This window comes from Hakea prostrata, chromosome 11 (assembly GCF_041222555.1).
Source record: "Hakea prostrata isolate BN-2017 chromosome 11, UWA_Hpros_2, whole genome shotgun sequence".
In the NCBI taxonomy this organism is placed as follows: Eukaryota; Viridiplantae; Streptophyta; class Magnoliopsida; order Proteales; family Proteaceae; genus Hakea; species Hakea prostrata.
In genome coordinates, this window is record NC_142610.1 from 6,751,395 (window position 1) to 6,768,350 (window position 16,956).

General features: G+C 37.2%; 1 protein-coding gene across 1 annotated transcript; it reads right to left on the reverse strand.

Annotated features, from left to right (window-relative positions):
- Positions 1 to 620: 620 nt before the first annotated feature.
- On the reverse strand, positions 621 to 8,499 carry LOC148999812 (cytochrome P450 714C2-like). Its single transcript, XM_089140463.1, has 6 exons — positions 8,246 to 8,499; positions 4,361 to 5,039; positions 1,996 to 2,222; positions 1,656 to 1,903; positions 1,219 to 1,573; positions 621 to 1,118 (listed from the first exon to the last, which is right to left on the reverse strand). Exons 2-6 carry the CDS (start codon positions 4,656 to 4,658, stop codon positions 690 to 692), a joined length of 1,557 nt encoding a protein of 518 aa, XP_088996589.1. The 5' UTR covers positions 4,659 to 5,039; positions 8,246 to 8,499; the 3' UTR covers positions 621 to 689.
- Positions 8,500 to 16,956: the final 8,457 nt, after the last annotated feature.

Here is a 16,956-nt window from a genome sequence, read left to right on the forward strand (position 1 = left end):
TTTTTTTTTTTTTTTGTCTTCCCCTTCAGACAAGGATATGCTCATCTGTGGCATGACTATTCTCTTGCAATGCTTTCTGCATATAATCAGGTCATTTCTAAGTGCTTAAAGAGAAAGCTAATTAAACCCAAGTGAGTAGCCTTAGACCTATAAGAAGTGTCAACCACAAGGTGATTGACAATTTAGGTCAGCACCAATGCCAACTCAATGACCCCACTAGGATTTACTAAATTTTTACAGAGAAAAAACTGAGCTATGTTTTTCTATCCTCCATGCCATTACCTTGAATCCCCCTTCTCCACTTGCTATCTCACATTCAAGGAAGGTCTATCTTGTCAATATCAAGAAGTGAACCTCTTTTTTAAATGCATGGTCAAGAGAGCGTCAAGGTAGTGGTGTCCGCTATCTTCAAAGATAAAGAGTAGAAGATTAATGATCCTAATTCGAAATAAATTATCATGTAAAATATCATCAGCTAGAAAAGCACTATTTCCAGCATTCCATGTTAAAGATTTTATTTCAAAGAGGTGAGTACATCAGGACTTAAAATTAACATCAAAACCTTATGCAATAAAAAAACTCCTCTCCCTCTCCCCTCTCTCCTCTCCCTCTCCCCTCTCCCCTCTCCCCTCTCCCATTGATCTTTAAACTTCAATGTCTTTTTTTCAGTCGAACTTCATACTTCCATGTCAAGCAACCTTCCTAACAAAAAGCTCCACCCCATTTCCAGGCTCTATAACCAATCGAAATGCAGGGGAAGGACGATATTGAGGAGAAATAGTGAAGGAGAAGTTTAAGAGAATGAGAGAAAGAACCACCTTCAATTCTATCATAGCGAAATTCTGGCCAACACAAGTGCGTGTCCCCATACCAAATGGCATGTAAGCATGTCGAAGCTTACATGCTCCATAGATTCCTTTCGCAAACCTCTCTGGGTTGAACATGTGTGCATCAGGTCCCCAGATTTCTGGGTCATGGTGGAATGCTGATACTGGAATCCAAATGTTCATACCTTCCGGAACATCTACTTCTCCAAACTTCATGTCTCTTGAGGCCTGCCTCGACACAAATGCTGCTGGAGGGTAAAGACGCAGTGTCTCTTGAATCACCATTGTCATCTGCATTTCAGTAGTAAAGATTCAGAAAAACCTTCTTCTCATCAACAACAAGCTTTTAAAGATTAGTTCTATATAAATATAGTTTCAGCATAATATATACCGTTTTCATCTTCCGGAGCATATCAGCATCAGGCTGGTGCTGACCATTGTAAACTTCTACAACCTCTGCACGAGCACGATCTTGCCATTCTGGATGCAAAGCTAATAACATCATGCACCAAGATGCAGTAGTTGCACTGGTTTCATGACCAGCAAAGTAGATGTTCTTACAATTATCAACAATGAATTTGCTTTCATTTAACTCTTGGTTATCATTACTAGCACTTTCAAGGATCATTTGTAGTAAATCTTTCTCATATCCTCCTTCTTTACGATGCTTCACCACATTTAGAATTAATGAACGAATCTCTTTCTCCAATCTCCATATCTCTCTATTGTTTTTGGAAGGAATGAATCTGGCATCAAACAACATATATAAGAATTAATACCCATTAATTAAAAGAATGAATTAAAGACTAACAATCTATCCAATGGTACCTGACTCCAGGAATTCCAATGAGTAGACTTTGTTTGGAGATGGCTGTTTGAAGATCTCTAAGTTTCAAAAAGATTTCTTCACCTCTGGAATAGTTGTTACCAAAACAAGCCCTGGAGATTATATCAGCAGCTACACTCCTGAAATGTTCATCAACCCTTATGTTTGCAATTCCCCCATTTCCTTCAATGCTGCTCTCCCATGCTCTCAACAGTGACTCAGCTGAGTCTACCATTAGCTTGATCATTCCCTACAAGTAAGTTATGATCTGAATCCTTAGATCTCAACAAATGCAATAAAACCCAATTAACTAATTTATACCCTTGATCACCTGCAACATACCTTAACCTTGTCCAAGTAGAGTTCTGGAGCAATGCTCTTGCGCTGGTGAGCCCATACTTTCCCACTTGAGACTAAAATGCCTTCTCCAAATAAAGGCTTGCGTTCTTTGGCTAGATAAGAAGGTTTCCCCAACTCCAAAGCAGTGCAGAGGCTTACCTCTTTCACCACATCAGGATTGATCATGTATAAGAACTGTATGTTACCAGTTGAGTACACGAACATTTTACCTGTGATGGATGCAATTAATTTTTACAATTGTTGCAACTGGGTCGGGTTCAGCTCAGATTTTTCTTTGGGGGGTGAATCAGCTCAGACTTTAAAGCCTAACCATAACCCTGCAAGCTAGGTAGAGCAAGAAAAACATTCTACATAACCACGATATAATAAAATAATCTATAATTTCATTTGTTACTATAAAGGATAATGAGGGACGGAACCAAGATTTAACATTTATGGGAGGTGGGGGTAATGACATCTAGACATTGCCTTTACCTTTTAATTTTTTTTTATTTTTTTATTTTCTTACTTGGGCGGGTGCAAGGGGGAAAATCATTTGTTGTGCACAGCAGTGCACTTTTTATTCCAAATAACAGGCTGAGATTTAAAGCTTGATTTCAAATTTGAAAAGTTCAAAATAGCCTTGTAGTTTCTTTGCTTTCTCAGCCAGTTATTTGGCATCTATGTTCACTGTTGTGCACAGCAGCAGATGTTTTTTCCGGGGTGCAAGTACTAATGTTTCACACTAAAAGATGGTCAAAAGACCAAAAACTAGTCAAAAAAGGCCTGAAATGGGTTTATTTTAAGATTTTTTTTAAACGGGGGGGGGGGGGCGCAGCTGGGGGTGTAAATGGAAACGAAAGCCGAGCACGCACGGGGACGAACGCGAAAGGACGGAAGGACCCCACGAAAACCGCCGAAAAACCGAAAGTACATAGATTTATATTATAAAAACCAGATAGGATTATTCAGATTCCAAAAGTACCAAAGGAAAAAATCAACGCCCTCACAAAAAAAGGTAAGAGAAATAGAGTTGAAAACGTATCAATTATCAGCCCATAGAAGTCCGAATACCCGTTCACCGATCCGGCCGCCGAACCGGGTCCGTCCGCCGATTAAGGTGCGGTGGTTCCTTCGTCGCGGCCGCCCCCTGAGGGGTAGGTCCGCCTCTCAGGATAATGGTCAGAGTGCTATTCAAATTTCATCGTCACAAAAGACACAATGTAACGTTAGTTCCAATCCTTGTATTATTCATACCAACCCTTGTAATACAAACACTAAATCTGGTCTAGCTCACATGGAGCTCACGCCCATTACAACATTTTTTCTTTCAGTTACCCTACATTCATCAAAAATATCCTCCAAGGTGGCAAGGCTGGATGGGGCAGGTCGAACTAGGTCAAACACTCATCCCAAACCAGCTGAGATCTAACCTTGCCCCATCCTTCAGACTACAATTTTAAGCAGAGAACTTGTTTAGGTGCAAGATGAACTAGGATGGATTCGGACAATCAAAGCAAAATTTGCAGTCCCCACTACTACTATTGCAAGGTAGGAGTGTCAAACAGGGCTTGGTTTTGATCAAGTCAAATTGGTTTTAGGTTATGAATGAGCGAACCCAAATCGGGCATGCCTAGAAACTATCAATTTTTAGTCACCTTCAGTTTCTTTTCTTTGTTATATTTTGTTTGTGGGAAGTAGTAATTTCATTAAAAACAATAAAAATAGAGAGACCTAATTTGCCAAACATATTTTGGTATTTTTGTCGTATTCTGAAAAAAAATAGAATGTCAGAAAACAATTCCCTAACCTATACCAAATGCACCCTAAGAATCTGAATTTTCTTCCTTCATCTGAATTTGATCAGGTTTATGGTCTTCTGACACCCCACTACTAAGTAATAATAACATCATAACAATGTGCTCTCTTGATGCTTTGAACCATACAGTAGGGAGTGGGCCCACATAAGTCCTACTAAAATTTTTTCTTCTGAAATTTTCTAATATCTACAAGTAGGCTCCACCAATATCATGTGATGGAAAAGAGTCAACAGGAGCAAATTATTCTCCCCATATAGGGAGGTGATCCAGGTTCCATTGGAACCGACAAGGTGAACAAACTCAACAGGGGCATTCGACGAAATGAATTGGGAATCCAAATGATAAGTGCAGCAAAACTTCAAAGCTTAAAGATAGAAATGGTGAAAGCGCACTAAAAACCATATCAAACCGAATTCGTGGGAATGAAACAGGGGAAATGAAATTAAAATCTAAAAGCCAAACAAACATCATCGCCTTGGATTGCTCTTATCATCAGAAAAAAATGGGAGTTGCAGGTAATGAAGTTGGCAATGAAAAGAAATTCTCACCGTATTTGTTTCGCCATTCCTCCAAGTAGGGAAAGAGAATGAAAGGCCAATCAGTATGTGATATGGTTGATGATGATGACTTAGCAGCCATCGTCTTGGATTCCTGTGCTATCTTCTTCATCTCAGGGATATTTCCATAAAGAAAAGAAGGTTGAGGACCTCCGATTCCTTTCTGCCGAAGCTCCAATCTACGCCTCTCTGGTTTCAGCCATAGAACATTATAGACATGGAATATTAAACTCAGAACACCCACCAAACCGATTGACAAAGAAATCTTAAGAAGCAACAGTAATTCCATTTCTTCTTCTTCTTCTTTTCTCGTTAATTGCCTTCCTATTTCTCTCTCTCTCTCTCTTTGTCTGCTACTCGCTGGTTATGTTTCTGCCCGCCCAGCTCATAATCCACTGTGAATATTTAATTCTCAGTCATAAAGGCCGCTTCTTTACTGTTTTGCTTCTTTGCATCAGTAAATTTTCAAACTCCTTTTTGAGTTTCTCTGTTGAGAAAATTTTCAAAGCCCTCTCATACGTTGTATCCTTAAAAATGGCAAGCAATAAATTCTACTTGACGGCCTTCATGTTGTCATGCCTATCATACACGATTACTAGATCCCCTTCACTTATACAATGCTGAAAGGAAATCTTCTTTGTCGAATCCTTAGGCAACATCTTTGTTATATCTTCATCACCGGAAACCAAGAAAACACACATAAGCACAGTTTCATTGAACCTTTTAGCTGACTACCAACTCGGATTTCAGGAACAATTATACATCATATTTTGAACAACAACATGAACGAAAGATGCTTAACAATCTAAATGTACTGATCAATATTACAAAAAGATTAAACTGAATTCCTCCCGGAGAAAATAAAAAATTAGTGAATCATAGAACTAAAATTACAGTAGCACAACCAATATCCCTGATTCTTCTTTTATACGTGAAGGGGATAAGGGACATATCCGTCTTTTAATGCTCATCAACATGATAGCTTTTTGTCTAGATGATGAAGAACAAGCATTTAAGACACAACTCTAGATAAGAAATAAATGACCTTGTCATATGTCACTAGTAGAGCAACGGAAGACTTGCCAACATATATGTGCTTTGCCGGGTCAAACTTTGAACCAATTTTCAGGTTACCCCAAGACGATGCAGTTTGTCCTGGTTCACTCAAGGAACCAGCAATTGATGGCCTCTACTTACAAATCTATTTGCTTGGCTTCATGATTACTATGTTTCTAGTACTTATGCAGGAAAAGATAATATAGTTTCAGTCCTGTTTTCAAGCTATTTTCTTTATAATTTCACCTCCCAAGTCAGTTCAGAAATCTATAATCAAGAAAGGCATTTCCCTATTGATTATATATACGTATATGCCATGTAGTAGCACACTCTGAACCTTCTGTTAATGCCTTCAATGCCCAAATAAACTCTATGAAGTTGAATGATGATTTTTTTACCCAAAAAAAGTAGTTGAATGATGCTTCCAATTTTCTACTCAAGGCAGAGGCTGTAGAAGTCTACGTTAAAGCAAAACACAGGATGGATTATGTGACAATGACCCCAGATGCTGCAAATACTGACAAGTATAAGGGTTGGGAATCTAGAATGCTACTGTATTGTGCTAGTGATGCAGTAGTATGGAACTCACCATCCCTATTGAAGCCATGCTTCAGAAAACTAAAAAGGTGTCTGGGATGAACTCAAATAGATCTTTTTGCAGGACAAGAATATGTCCAGGATCTATGATCTGTATGAAGAATAGATTTTCTTTATGTGGAATGGGGTGTCTTTTTCTGATTACTACAGTATGGTTAAGGTATGTGGGAGGAACTCAATGTCTATCAAGCACTCTCCACTGACATTGATGTTCCTAGATCTCAACACGCTGAACTCCTTGTTGCTGAGTCTCAATATGCATAAGACTCCGATCCTCAACCAGTCATTACCAGGAGAGAAGGTCCCCTCTACTAATGAAGCTTATTGTAGAATTCAGCAGGCTGTGTTTCCTTCTCCGGTTAAGCCCGATCTAGTCCACTGAATGATAATCTTTCCATTTTTTTCTCCATATGCCAAAAGCCATGTTGAACCCTTCCACTGCTACCACTCACCTGTACTAACACACGCCCCCTCAAATTGCCCCTGCTGCCCTGTATTACCTTTTTAATGAAAATTTCAAAAGGGAATGAATGGCTTGTTCCGAAGCAACCATCTCTCATAATTCAAAGACAACGAAGAGCCAGTAGGCAAGGGAAAGTTCTATTTCATTCCCACAGAAACAAGTGATTAAGCCCAACACAGTTTATGCTGACACTCCTCAGGTATTTATAGTAGATCCAAATAGATTTGAGAAGCTCAATACAGATGCTTACACGGAAGACATTAAATTCTAATCCAAACTTGAATCCAGCTCCAGCACCAGAAACAGAAACATCTCTACAGTTTCTTCATCAATATGGGAGATTTCTAATGATCCGAAGAGAGATAAGAGTTCTGGTGGCCTCTCTAAAAAATCAGCACTCAGTACGGAGCGGTCCTTTTGAATTATGATTGTCTATCTTCTATCATTTTTTTTTAAATTTCATGTACGTTTGTTTATCTTCTATCATTTTCTTAATTTCAGTACGTCTATTCTTCTATGTTGCACAGTAGATCAGGTAAACAATATTATTCTTCTGGTCGCTTTGTTGCAACGCTTAACTCCCTGTTGGTAATTGTATTATAAATTCTTACAATTGCAAGAAATGAAAATGCAATGCAATTGAGATTTGAAGATCCTCAGCTGATCCAAAGAACTTGATGTTGTATTTGAACGAACCACCAACAGATGAGGTTGACTCACACCTTGACTACTGCCTTTAAGATAATTGATGCACCTTATTGCTAAGGGTTCTTTTGCACCACCACTTTCAAGATAAGTCAACCTCCAACTAAAAGATGAAACAGTTCTTCTAGTCCCTTAAAGTAGCCAAAAGTTACAGCACAACACCAAAATAAAATCAAGAGAGAAAAGAGACTTTGCAAGAAAGTAAGTAAAATTTATATAAACTGTATGTTGTATATCAATTGTATAGTATGCAAGGATTGGGTTAGGTTTATTTAGATTCAAGACCACACCTTACCCCCTTTGAGTCCCTTAGAGCAATGAATTGGGCCATTCAATTGAACTGACCCACCTCTCCCACCAAGTGGAGAACCAATTCTCTACTAATGAAGAATAAATCACCTTGACCCAACCTTCCTCACTAAATGGAGACTAATTATCACATTCACCTCATGGCCATAAATTGGAGTTAATCTATTCAATTGCCTTGACCCCTCTCATGGTAATGGCCATGAATGGTTGTGAAGGCGCAATAGGAATCTAGGGTCAATGGTGTTGGAGTTAATCTATTCAATTACCTTAACACCACTCATGGTAATGGCCATAAATAGTCATGAGGTGCAATATGAATCTAAACATATACTCAAATTTGAGTAAATTTTACCCAATAAATAAGTTCACCTATCATCCATGATCAAGGTCTTTAAAACTCCTTTATCAATTCCAATATATTCATAACCACTTCACCACCCATGATCATGGTCATGAAGGGTCTCATAATCAAGGTCCTAATTACCATCCTTCAATTAATGGGTCAGACACAAAGCAAATCAAATAAAACAAAGGAAAATAAAAACTAATTTTGAAACTTAATATTATAAATTTAGATTTTTATTAAAAATAAATCTAACACTCCCAGATAACTGAACTGTAAGATACAATACAAGCAGCAAAAAGGTAAAGAAATAAATCTTTAATACAACCATGGTGATTATCTATAGTGTCGGCAGAACCAGGGGAGAATTCCAGTACCATTGAGTGATTAGAGAACTGCTTACCAACTGTTAGATGTGTTTCCAGTGCAACAATTATGGATTGAGCGCGGCCTTGACAAGTTCCTAGTTCAACGCAGCCGGAGTGAGGACGAAGCTAGGGGAATTATTCCTTCCCGTAGATGGTGAAAGCAGACGATGGAAGAGGGAAATGGAGGAGAAAAATAGAAGAGGAAGACGAAGGGTTGAGCGAAATGGAAAAACACGAACTTGAATGAGGAGTGATAAAATTTTACTCAACAAGGGCTCAAACTGACCGTTTGTTGAACCATGGCACATGGCCACATGCGTGGTAACTGATAATGTTATCAATAAAAAAAATTCCATAAAAAGCAATAACGAAACAAATGTTGCATTTGTTTATAAAGGTGGAGTGGAAGAAGAAAAAAAAAAACTTAGTGAGCCCTATGTGTAGTAGAGTGAGAAAGAAGGAACGGAAATGAAAGGAATTTTGTGAAAAAAATGATAGTAGTAGGTCCCACTTCAAGGAAGTTTGTCTCTCACTTTTTCACCTCAAGCAACCAAACAATATATATTTTTAGGAAAAGTAAGAAAAATAAGAAAAATAAAAAAAAATTTTAAAAAATATTTTTTCAAGAATTTTCCCACTCCACCTTTATTCCAGCAAACAACGCACCCAAAAAAGAACCCTTGAGTGGTATTAATGTTAAGGGAATTTTTTTTTTTTTGGTGAACTGATTTTTAGTTAGAAGAAGGGCCAGTAAAACCCAAGACATCATGAATACAAGCTTTAAGAAGCCAAGGAACGGAAATAGGCCAGACAGTCCTACTAGCCATGGACCGGGCCTTCCTAGCTAGGGTATCGGCTACAGAATTAGCCCACCTAGAAACAAACTGAACCGACCATAAAGGTTCAGAAGAGAGCATCCTCCGAATGTCCTCAATCACACACACAGCGTCCACCTGAATTTTCCCACCTTTTTTTCCCACTCCACCTTTATATTATTGTTAAGGGATTGTTTAAGGGGTGAGTGAAAATAAAGAAGCATGTGTTTGGAAAATAATATAAGAGGATTCTACGAATGAAGTCTAAGTTAAGCAGATCATAAAGTTAGAATGTTTAGCCTCTCAATGAGGATGAATTTTTTTTAAAATTTTTTTTTTTTTTTTTGGTAAATTTACAATTTATTTTTTGAATCTTACATAAAAGTGATCATTTTACAAAGAGCTTTTTACACAAGTCTCCTCTTTTTCTATTAGAAACACTTCGCACCCCTCATAAAATCAAAATCTTATAAAGCACCCCTCTATACTTTACACTACAATTTTTTTTATATCGTAAATATGATTTTTTATTAATTTATCCACACTTCATATAAAATTTTAAATAATATTTTTAATATTACCATATTACCTTATATTAAATAATCAAAATTTATTCTACCAAAACAATGACCAAATTTCCCTCCGATTAAAATAATACTTGCATGATCATTTTATTACTCTATGGGTAATATGGTTATATTAACAAATGAATTTAAGTAGTTAATTATGTACCTTTACGATGGACTGAAATGTTAAGTTGAGCTATCTAAGATTTTGATTTTGAAGGACATGTGCCATATTTTCAACAAAAACGAAGCAAGCTTATGTAAAAAACACGGACCCCGAGGGGCCGGCACAGCAAGCGCAAGCCTCCCGGGAAGAAATGATAAATAAGGACAAGAAACAAACCGGTTAATAAAGTGACGAAAAACCCGGCCTAGAAAACAAAAGTAAAAAAAACATAAAAAATCGGACCCAACAAACACCAGCGGCGGGGACAAAGGAGCACACGACCAAGAAAGAAAACCAAGCAAAACGAAAACACCAAACACAACCCAAACCCAAAAACACAAAAGAAAAGAGAACAAACAAACCAACACGAGAAGACGCAAACCAACACCACACCGGCGAAAAACCAAACGAGAACCACACACAAAACAACAACAAAGCCAACAAAAAAAGCAACCAAAAAAGACCGGAGGAACCAACAGACAAACCAAAAAAAAAAAAAAAAGAAAAAAAACCCCAAGAAAAAAAACAAACCGAAAAGAAAAAAGGAACAAAACCAACAAAAACACCACAAGCCCGGAGAAACCACCCAAAAAAAGCAAACCAGCAACCGAAGGAACACGAAGGCACCGGAGAGAAAACGGGGGACGCCACCAGAAAGCAGCAGGGCCCGGATCCGTGTGTGAACTCTTCTGTGGGGCAGGGTCATCTGAGTCTCATGATGGTGAAGCCGGGTGGACGAACCACCCCGCGACCGCAAAGAGATATATATATTATTAAGTATTATTTAGGTAAACATAGAAATAAAGGCCAAGGGTGCACAATTACAGTATGTTATCTTGTCTTACTAATCTAACCACGGGGGCCTTGAAAGGAATTATGGCAAAGTGCGGCCAGGGCGAAATACCCAAAAAAAATTACAAAAGAAAAGTTGGTTACATGGAAAAAAGTGTCATTGGTACTTACGGGTGTCAATGGTTTGGGTTGGGCCGCTTTCGGGCTGGGCCTAACGGTTTTAGGCTGAAAAAAACTCAACCCAAACATGGACCATTAAGAAAATAATGGTTTCGAGCTGACTAACGGTTTAGAATTGGGTTTACTAATTGTTTGGGTCCGGGTTCACTAGCAGTATGTTTTGAGTACCTTGTTGATGTGTGTAATTTATCAAGAGCATGTGAACACCTATAAACATTAAGTTCTCTCTAAGTCTCTTATGTTGGGTTTCAAGAGCATTGAAATACACATAAACATTAAATTCTCTACAAGTCTCTTATGTTGGGTGTTCAAAACCAAAAATTTTTTTTATACAAACAAGTAAAAATTATAGAACTAACATACAAAAGAAAACTGACATCTTGATGAATTTTTGTGGGTTGTCTCTACTTATTCTCCTCCCCTTTCCTGACACTTGTAAAAATGGATTAAAATAAAGCATTAAAAGATTTTCAAATGATAATACACTTGCTAAATATTTACTAAGGTCCATCTTCCAAATGGGGAAGGCTTTGATAGGCTTGTTGTTTGCATATTCCAAAGCAAAATAATAAAGGAAAACAAATGGATACTTGGGGGTTTTCCTATCTTTACATTTATATTTATTTATTTATAACAGTTTAACGGGCTGGTTCGGTTTCGGGTTGGTTTCGAGCCAAATGGTTTGGGCTAGCAAGCCACACACGAGCTAGCTCGAACTAGTTCGGGTTGAGGTTGTTCAGTCCAAACACAACCCATTAAGCTTCGGTTTGGGCTAGTTCGGGCTATAACAAGCCGCTTCGGTCCGGTTTTAACGGTTTGGATTAGGTTTTGACACCGTTATTGGTACTCGACTAAAAATTAAAAGAGTAAATTGCACTGGCATCCCAAAATGGAAGCCTTAAAGCATTGACACCCCACTTTATGTTTAAAAATAGAAGCCTTAAATCCTTAAATTGGATTTTCATGGGATATATTAGTCCAATTTATCATGGAAAACCGTTAAATCACTGTTTATTTAATTTCAATTCCAAAAAATCTTTATAATAGACAGTGACTCAATGGTTTTCAGTGATAAATTACACTAATATATCCAGTGAAAATCTGAATTTGGGGGTCTCTGTGTTTTTTAAATATAAAGTGGGGTGTCAGTGCTTTTAGGCCTCCATTTTGGGGTGTCATTGCAATTTGCTCAAATTAAAAAAGTGTTCTTGTTACTAAACATGTATCACAAAGGCCCATGACCAATCAGGTTATGAACCAAAATAGTTATTTCTATTTGTCATCATGGTCAAATTGGGAGTCTATTTGTGTTTGTAGTGTTAGAATAAAATCTAATTTATGGGCAATATATTAACTAAATTAATGTGTATTTATGCTATCTTATAACATAACATATTAAAGTTATCAGTTAGTTATAAAACATCGTAAAGTGTGGCCTCCTATATTTAGAGACCAAATGCAAGTTAAGGTTATTTATGAAATCAATATAATTATTAAACTTTATGATGGGTTAAGTTAGTAATTGAAATTGCTCAATATTGAGTAGTATAAAAAGGGTCATGGTCCCCAAGCCAAATGCATTGCTTTTTTCTTTAACTCCCGTCATTAGAGAGAGAATAGAGAGATCAAAGATCTTTTCAAAAAAGGAGGGCTTGCATTCAAGGCTTGGAAAATCAACGATCATCATTCAATCTCAGGGATTCAGATCAACGATCCAAATCGAATCTTTTCTAAATCTTATGGATTCAAGTAAATTTCCGCACTTAATATTTTCTCGATGATTTGACATAATCATATGAAAAATGTGATTTGAGAATTAGGGATATATATATATATATATATATATATATATATATACTTGCATGATCATTTTATTACTCTATGGGTAATATGGTTATATTAACAAATGAATTTAAGCAGTTAATTATGTACCTTTACGATGGACTGAAATGTTAAGTTGAGCTATCTAAGATTTTGATTTTGAAGGACATGTGCCATATTTTCAACAAAAACGAAGCAAGCTTATGTAAAAAAAATTACAAAAGAAAAGTTGGTTACATGGAAAAAAGTGTCATTGGTACTTACGAGTGTCAACGGTTTGGGTTGGGCTGCTTTCGGGCTGAGCCTAACGGTTTTCAGCTGAAAAAAACTCAACCCAAACACGGACCATTAAGAAAATAACGATTTCGAGTTGACTAACGGTTTAGAATTGGGTTTACTAATTGTTTGGGTCCGGGTTCACTAGTAGTATGTTTTGAGTACCTTGTTGATATGTGTAATTTATCAAGAGCATGTGAACACCTATAAACATTAAGTTCTCTCTAAGTCTCTTATGTTGGGTTTCAAAGGCATGTAAATACATATAAACATTAAATTCTCTCCAAGTCTCTTATGTTGGGTGTTCAAAACCAAAATTTTTTTTATGCAAAGAAGTAAAAATTATAGAACTAACATACAAAAGAAAGCTGGCATCTTGATGAATTTTTGTGGGTTGTCTCTGCTTATTCTCCTCCCTTTTCCTGACACTTGTAAAAATGGATCAAAATAAAGCATTAAAAGATTTTCAAATGATAATACACTTGCTAAATATTTACCAAGCTCATCTTCCAAATGGCGAAGGCTTTGACAGGCTTGTTGTTTGCATATTCCAAAGCAAAACAATTAAGGAAAACAAATGGATATTTGGGGGTTTTCCTGTTTTTTACATTTAAATTTATTTATTTATAACAGTTTAACGGGCTAGTTTGGTTTTGGGCCAAAGGGTTTGGGCCAGAGGGCCACACACGGGCTGGCCCAAACCAGTGCGGGTTGAGGTTGTTCAGTCCAAACACAGCCCATTAAGCTTCGGTTTGAGCCGGTTCGGGCTATAACAAGCTGCTTCGGTCCGGTTTTAACGGTTTGGGTTAGGTTTTGACACCCTTATTGGTACTTGACTAAAAATTAAAAGATTAAATTGCACTGGCATCCCAAAAATGGAAGCCTTAAAGCATTGACACCCCACTTTATGTTTAAAAATAAAAGCCTTAAATCCTTAAATTGGATTTTCATTGGATATATTAGTCCAATTTATCATGGAAAACCATTAAATCACTGTTTATTTAATTTCAATTCCAAGAATATCTCTATAATAGAAAGTGACTCAACGGTTTTCAGTGATAAATTACACTAATATATCCAATGAAAATCTAATTTTTAGGTCTCTGTGTTTTTTAAATATAAAGTGGGGTGTCAATGCTTTTAGGCCTCCATTTTGGGGTGTCATTGCAATTTGCTCAAATTCAAAAAGTGCTCTTGTTACTAAACATGTATCACAAAGGCCCATGACCAATTAGGTAACAAACCAAAATAGTTATTACTATTTGTCATAATGGTCAAATTGGGAGTCTATTCATGTTTGTAGCTCATATATATGCCATTTCCGCTCAATGTTTAAGCACATTTGGGGTTCTTATGTTGAAGATGGCTATCCTATGCCTATATGGTTGGGGACCATTTATTGAACAAATGAATAGTAGAAAATTAGTAATGCTATAATGCTTTTTCCTCTTCCCCTTCAAACAAGGATATGCTCATCTTTGGCATGATCATTCTCTTGGAGTGCTACCTGCACATAATCAGGTCATCTAAGTGCTTAATGGAAAGCTAATTAAATCCAAGTTAGTAGTCACCTGCAACAAGTGTCAACCACAAGGTGATTGACAAATTAGAGCAGCACCAATGCCAATTCAATGACCCCATGAGGATCTACTAAATTTTTACATAGAAAAAGTGAGCTCTCTTTTTCCATCCTCCATACCATTACCTTGAACCTCGTCCTCCCCTCTATCTCACATTCAAGGAAGTTCTATCTTGTCGATGTCAAGAAGTAAGCCTCTTTTCTAAATGCGTGGTTGAGAGAGCGTTAAGGTAGTGGTGTCCTCTATCTTCAAAGATAAAGAGTAGAGGATAAATGATCCTAATTTGAAATAAATAATCATGTAAAATATCATCTGCTAGAAAAGCACTATTTCCAGCATTCCCTATTGAAGATTTTATTTCAAAGAGGAGAGTACATCAGGACTTAAAATTAACATCAAAACCTTCACAATAGACAAACTCCTCTCCCCTCTCCCATTGATGTTCATACTTCCATGTCTTTTTTTCAATCGATCTTCATTGTTCCATGTGAAGCAACCTTCCTAACGAAAAGCTCCACCCCATTTCTAGGCTCTATAAACAATCAAAATGCAGGGGAAGGGCGATACTGAAAAGAAATAGTGAGTAGGGAGGCCTAATACCGACACAATGGATTTGAAATGGGCCTCCTTCCTAAATATGTGTTAGAGGGGTGTGAGAGGAACATTGTCTTCTACCCTAGCATGTAGAGGATCCCAAACCCTCATATTAAGAGGGGGAAGAGGGATAACTATTTTGTATATATGGGGTGAACCCCAAGCCCTAAGGTCAAACTTTTGACCTCTTGCTATGAGGTGTTGGTCTTTACAAACTAAGTCAACCTATCGAGTTTAAGGAGATTTTATTAATATAAGTGGAACAAATCAAGTTTACCCTTTTTGCAATCTTAAAAGGGCATCTTTCGTAAGTTTACATAGAATTATGCTCCCCTTATATCTTTTGACTATTCATTTAGAAAACAGTCAAAAGTTGGTCATTTTCTAAATATTTGATGGAAGAGTGTGAGAGGAGCACTCGAAGATCTCAATCCTTATATAAGGGGAGATGCTATATGTGGTGCAAATTATTGGCCCTAAAGAGATTCAAACTCTTGACCTCATACTATGAGGTGTTGGGCATATACCAACTAAGCTAATCCCTTGGGTTTAAATATATATGTTTTATTAATATAAGTGAGATAGACCAAGTTCGTCCATTTTACCTTAAATATGCATTTTTTATCAGTTTATTTAGGATTATGCTCCACTTACACCCTTCGACCATACACTTAAACTGAGGTTTTATCTTAAATTACTAACAAAGTGGATCAGAACTAAACTCCCTTCCTAAATATGTGGTGGAGAGGTGTGAAAGGAACACTAAAGGATCTCAATCTTATACAAGAGGGGAAGGGGGATAACAATTTTACATACACGGGGCTAACTCTCAACCCAGAGGAGATTTGTACTCTTGACATCATACTATGAAGTATAAGTCTTTATCAACTCAATTAATTATTTGAATTTAAGGAGATTTTGTTAATATAAGTAAAAATAGACCAAGTTGACCTATTTTACAATCTTAGATACGCATCTTTCATAAGGTGATGTAGGATTATGCTTCCTTACACCCTTCAACCATACATTTAGAATGTGGCTCCACTTCTGAGCACTGACAAGGCGGATCAAAAGTAGGTCCCCTTCCTAAATATGTGGTGAAGGGGTGTGAGGGGAGCACTAAAAGATCTCAACCCTTATGTAATAGGAAGAGGGGATAACTATATATGGGGCTAACCCCCAGCTCCAAGGAGATTCAAACTCTTAACCTCATACTATAAGGTGTTGGTCTTTACCGAGTAAGTCAACCCCTCAAGTTTAAAGAGAGATTTTTCATAATATAAGTGAGACGGACCAAATTGATTCATTTTACAATCTTAGACAGACATTTTTTTTTATAAAATGACAGGATTATATTCCCCTTACACCCTTTAACCATATAATTAGAAGGAGGCTCCACCTTTAAGTATTGACAAGGTTAATCAAATGTAGGCATCCTTCCTAAATATGTGGTGGAGGAGTGTGAGGGGAATACTAATGGAGGAGGGGGATAGCTATATTATAAATCTGAGGTTAACCCTTATTCCTAAGTAAATTTGAACTCTTGACCTTATACCATGGGGTATTGGCTAGTCTTTACTAGCTAAACTAACCCCACGAGTTTGAGGATAGATTTTATTAATATAAGTGAAATAGACCAAATTGGCGAATTTTACAATATTAGATGGACATTTTTCTCTTGTTATCGAACCGCTAAAGATGTGCTTGCCTGACTTAAAAACAGGTCAGTGATCGATACTTCGGGCGCTATACGGTAGAACTGAGAATGGAAAGCCTCTAGCTCTGCTGGATGTGTCGGATCCCGTATAACAAGTGAGCTCTTTACCCTCAAATTCAAAGATGTGGGAGCAAAATGCTATCTTGCTCTATTGTTGCGTAGCAATAGAAGCCTGCTCATGCTGCTTCGGCGGCACTTTTTCGCCTTCTCTTCGTTCTGGACAGAAATGAGAAAGAACT

What these genes read in the sequence shown, in the direction of transcription:
- LOC148999812 (XM_089140463.1), bottom strand. Translation starts at nt 4,658, where the DNA reads ATGGAATTACTGTTGCTTCTTAAGATTTCTTTGTCAATCGGTTTGGTG. An exon ending in TCTACTTGGACAAGGTTAAG is followed by an intron (nt 1,904 to 1,995) that starts GTATGTTGCAGG and finishes ACTTACTTGTAG; the next exon opens with GGAATGATCAAGCTAATGGT. An exon ending in TGCTCCGGAAGATGAAAACG is followed by an intron (nt 1,119 to 1,218) that starts GTATATATTATG and finishes ACTGAAATGCAG; the next exon opens with ATGACAATGGTGATTCAAGA.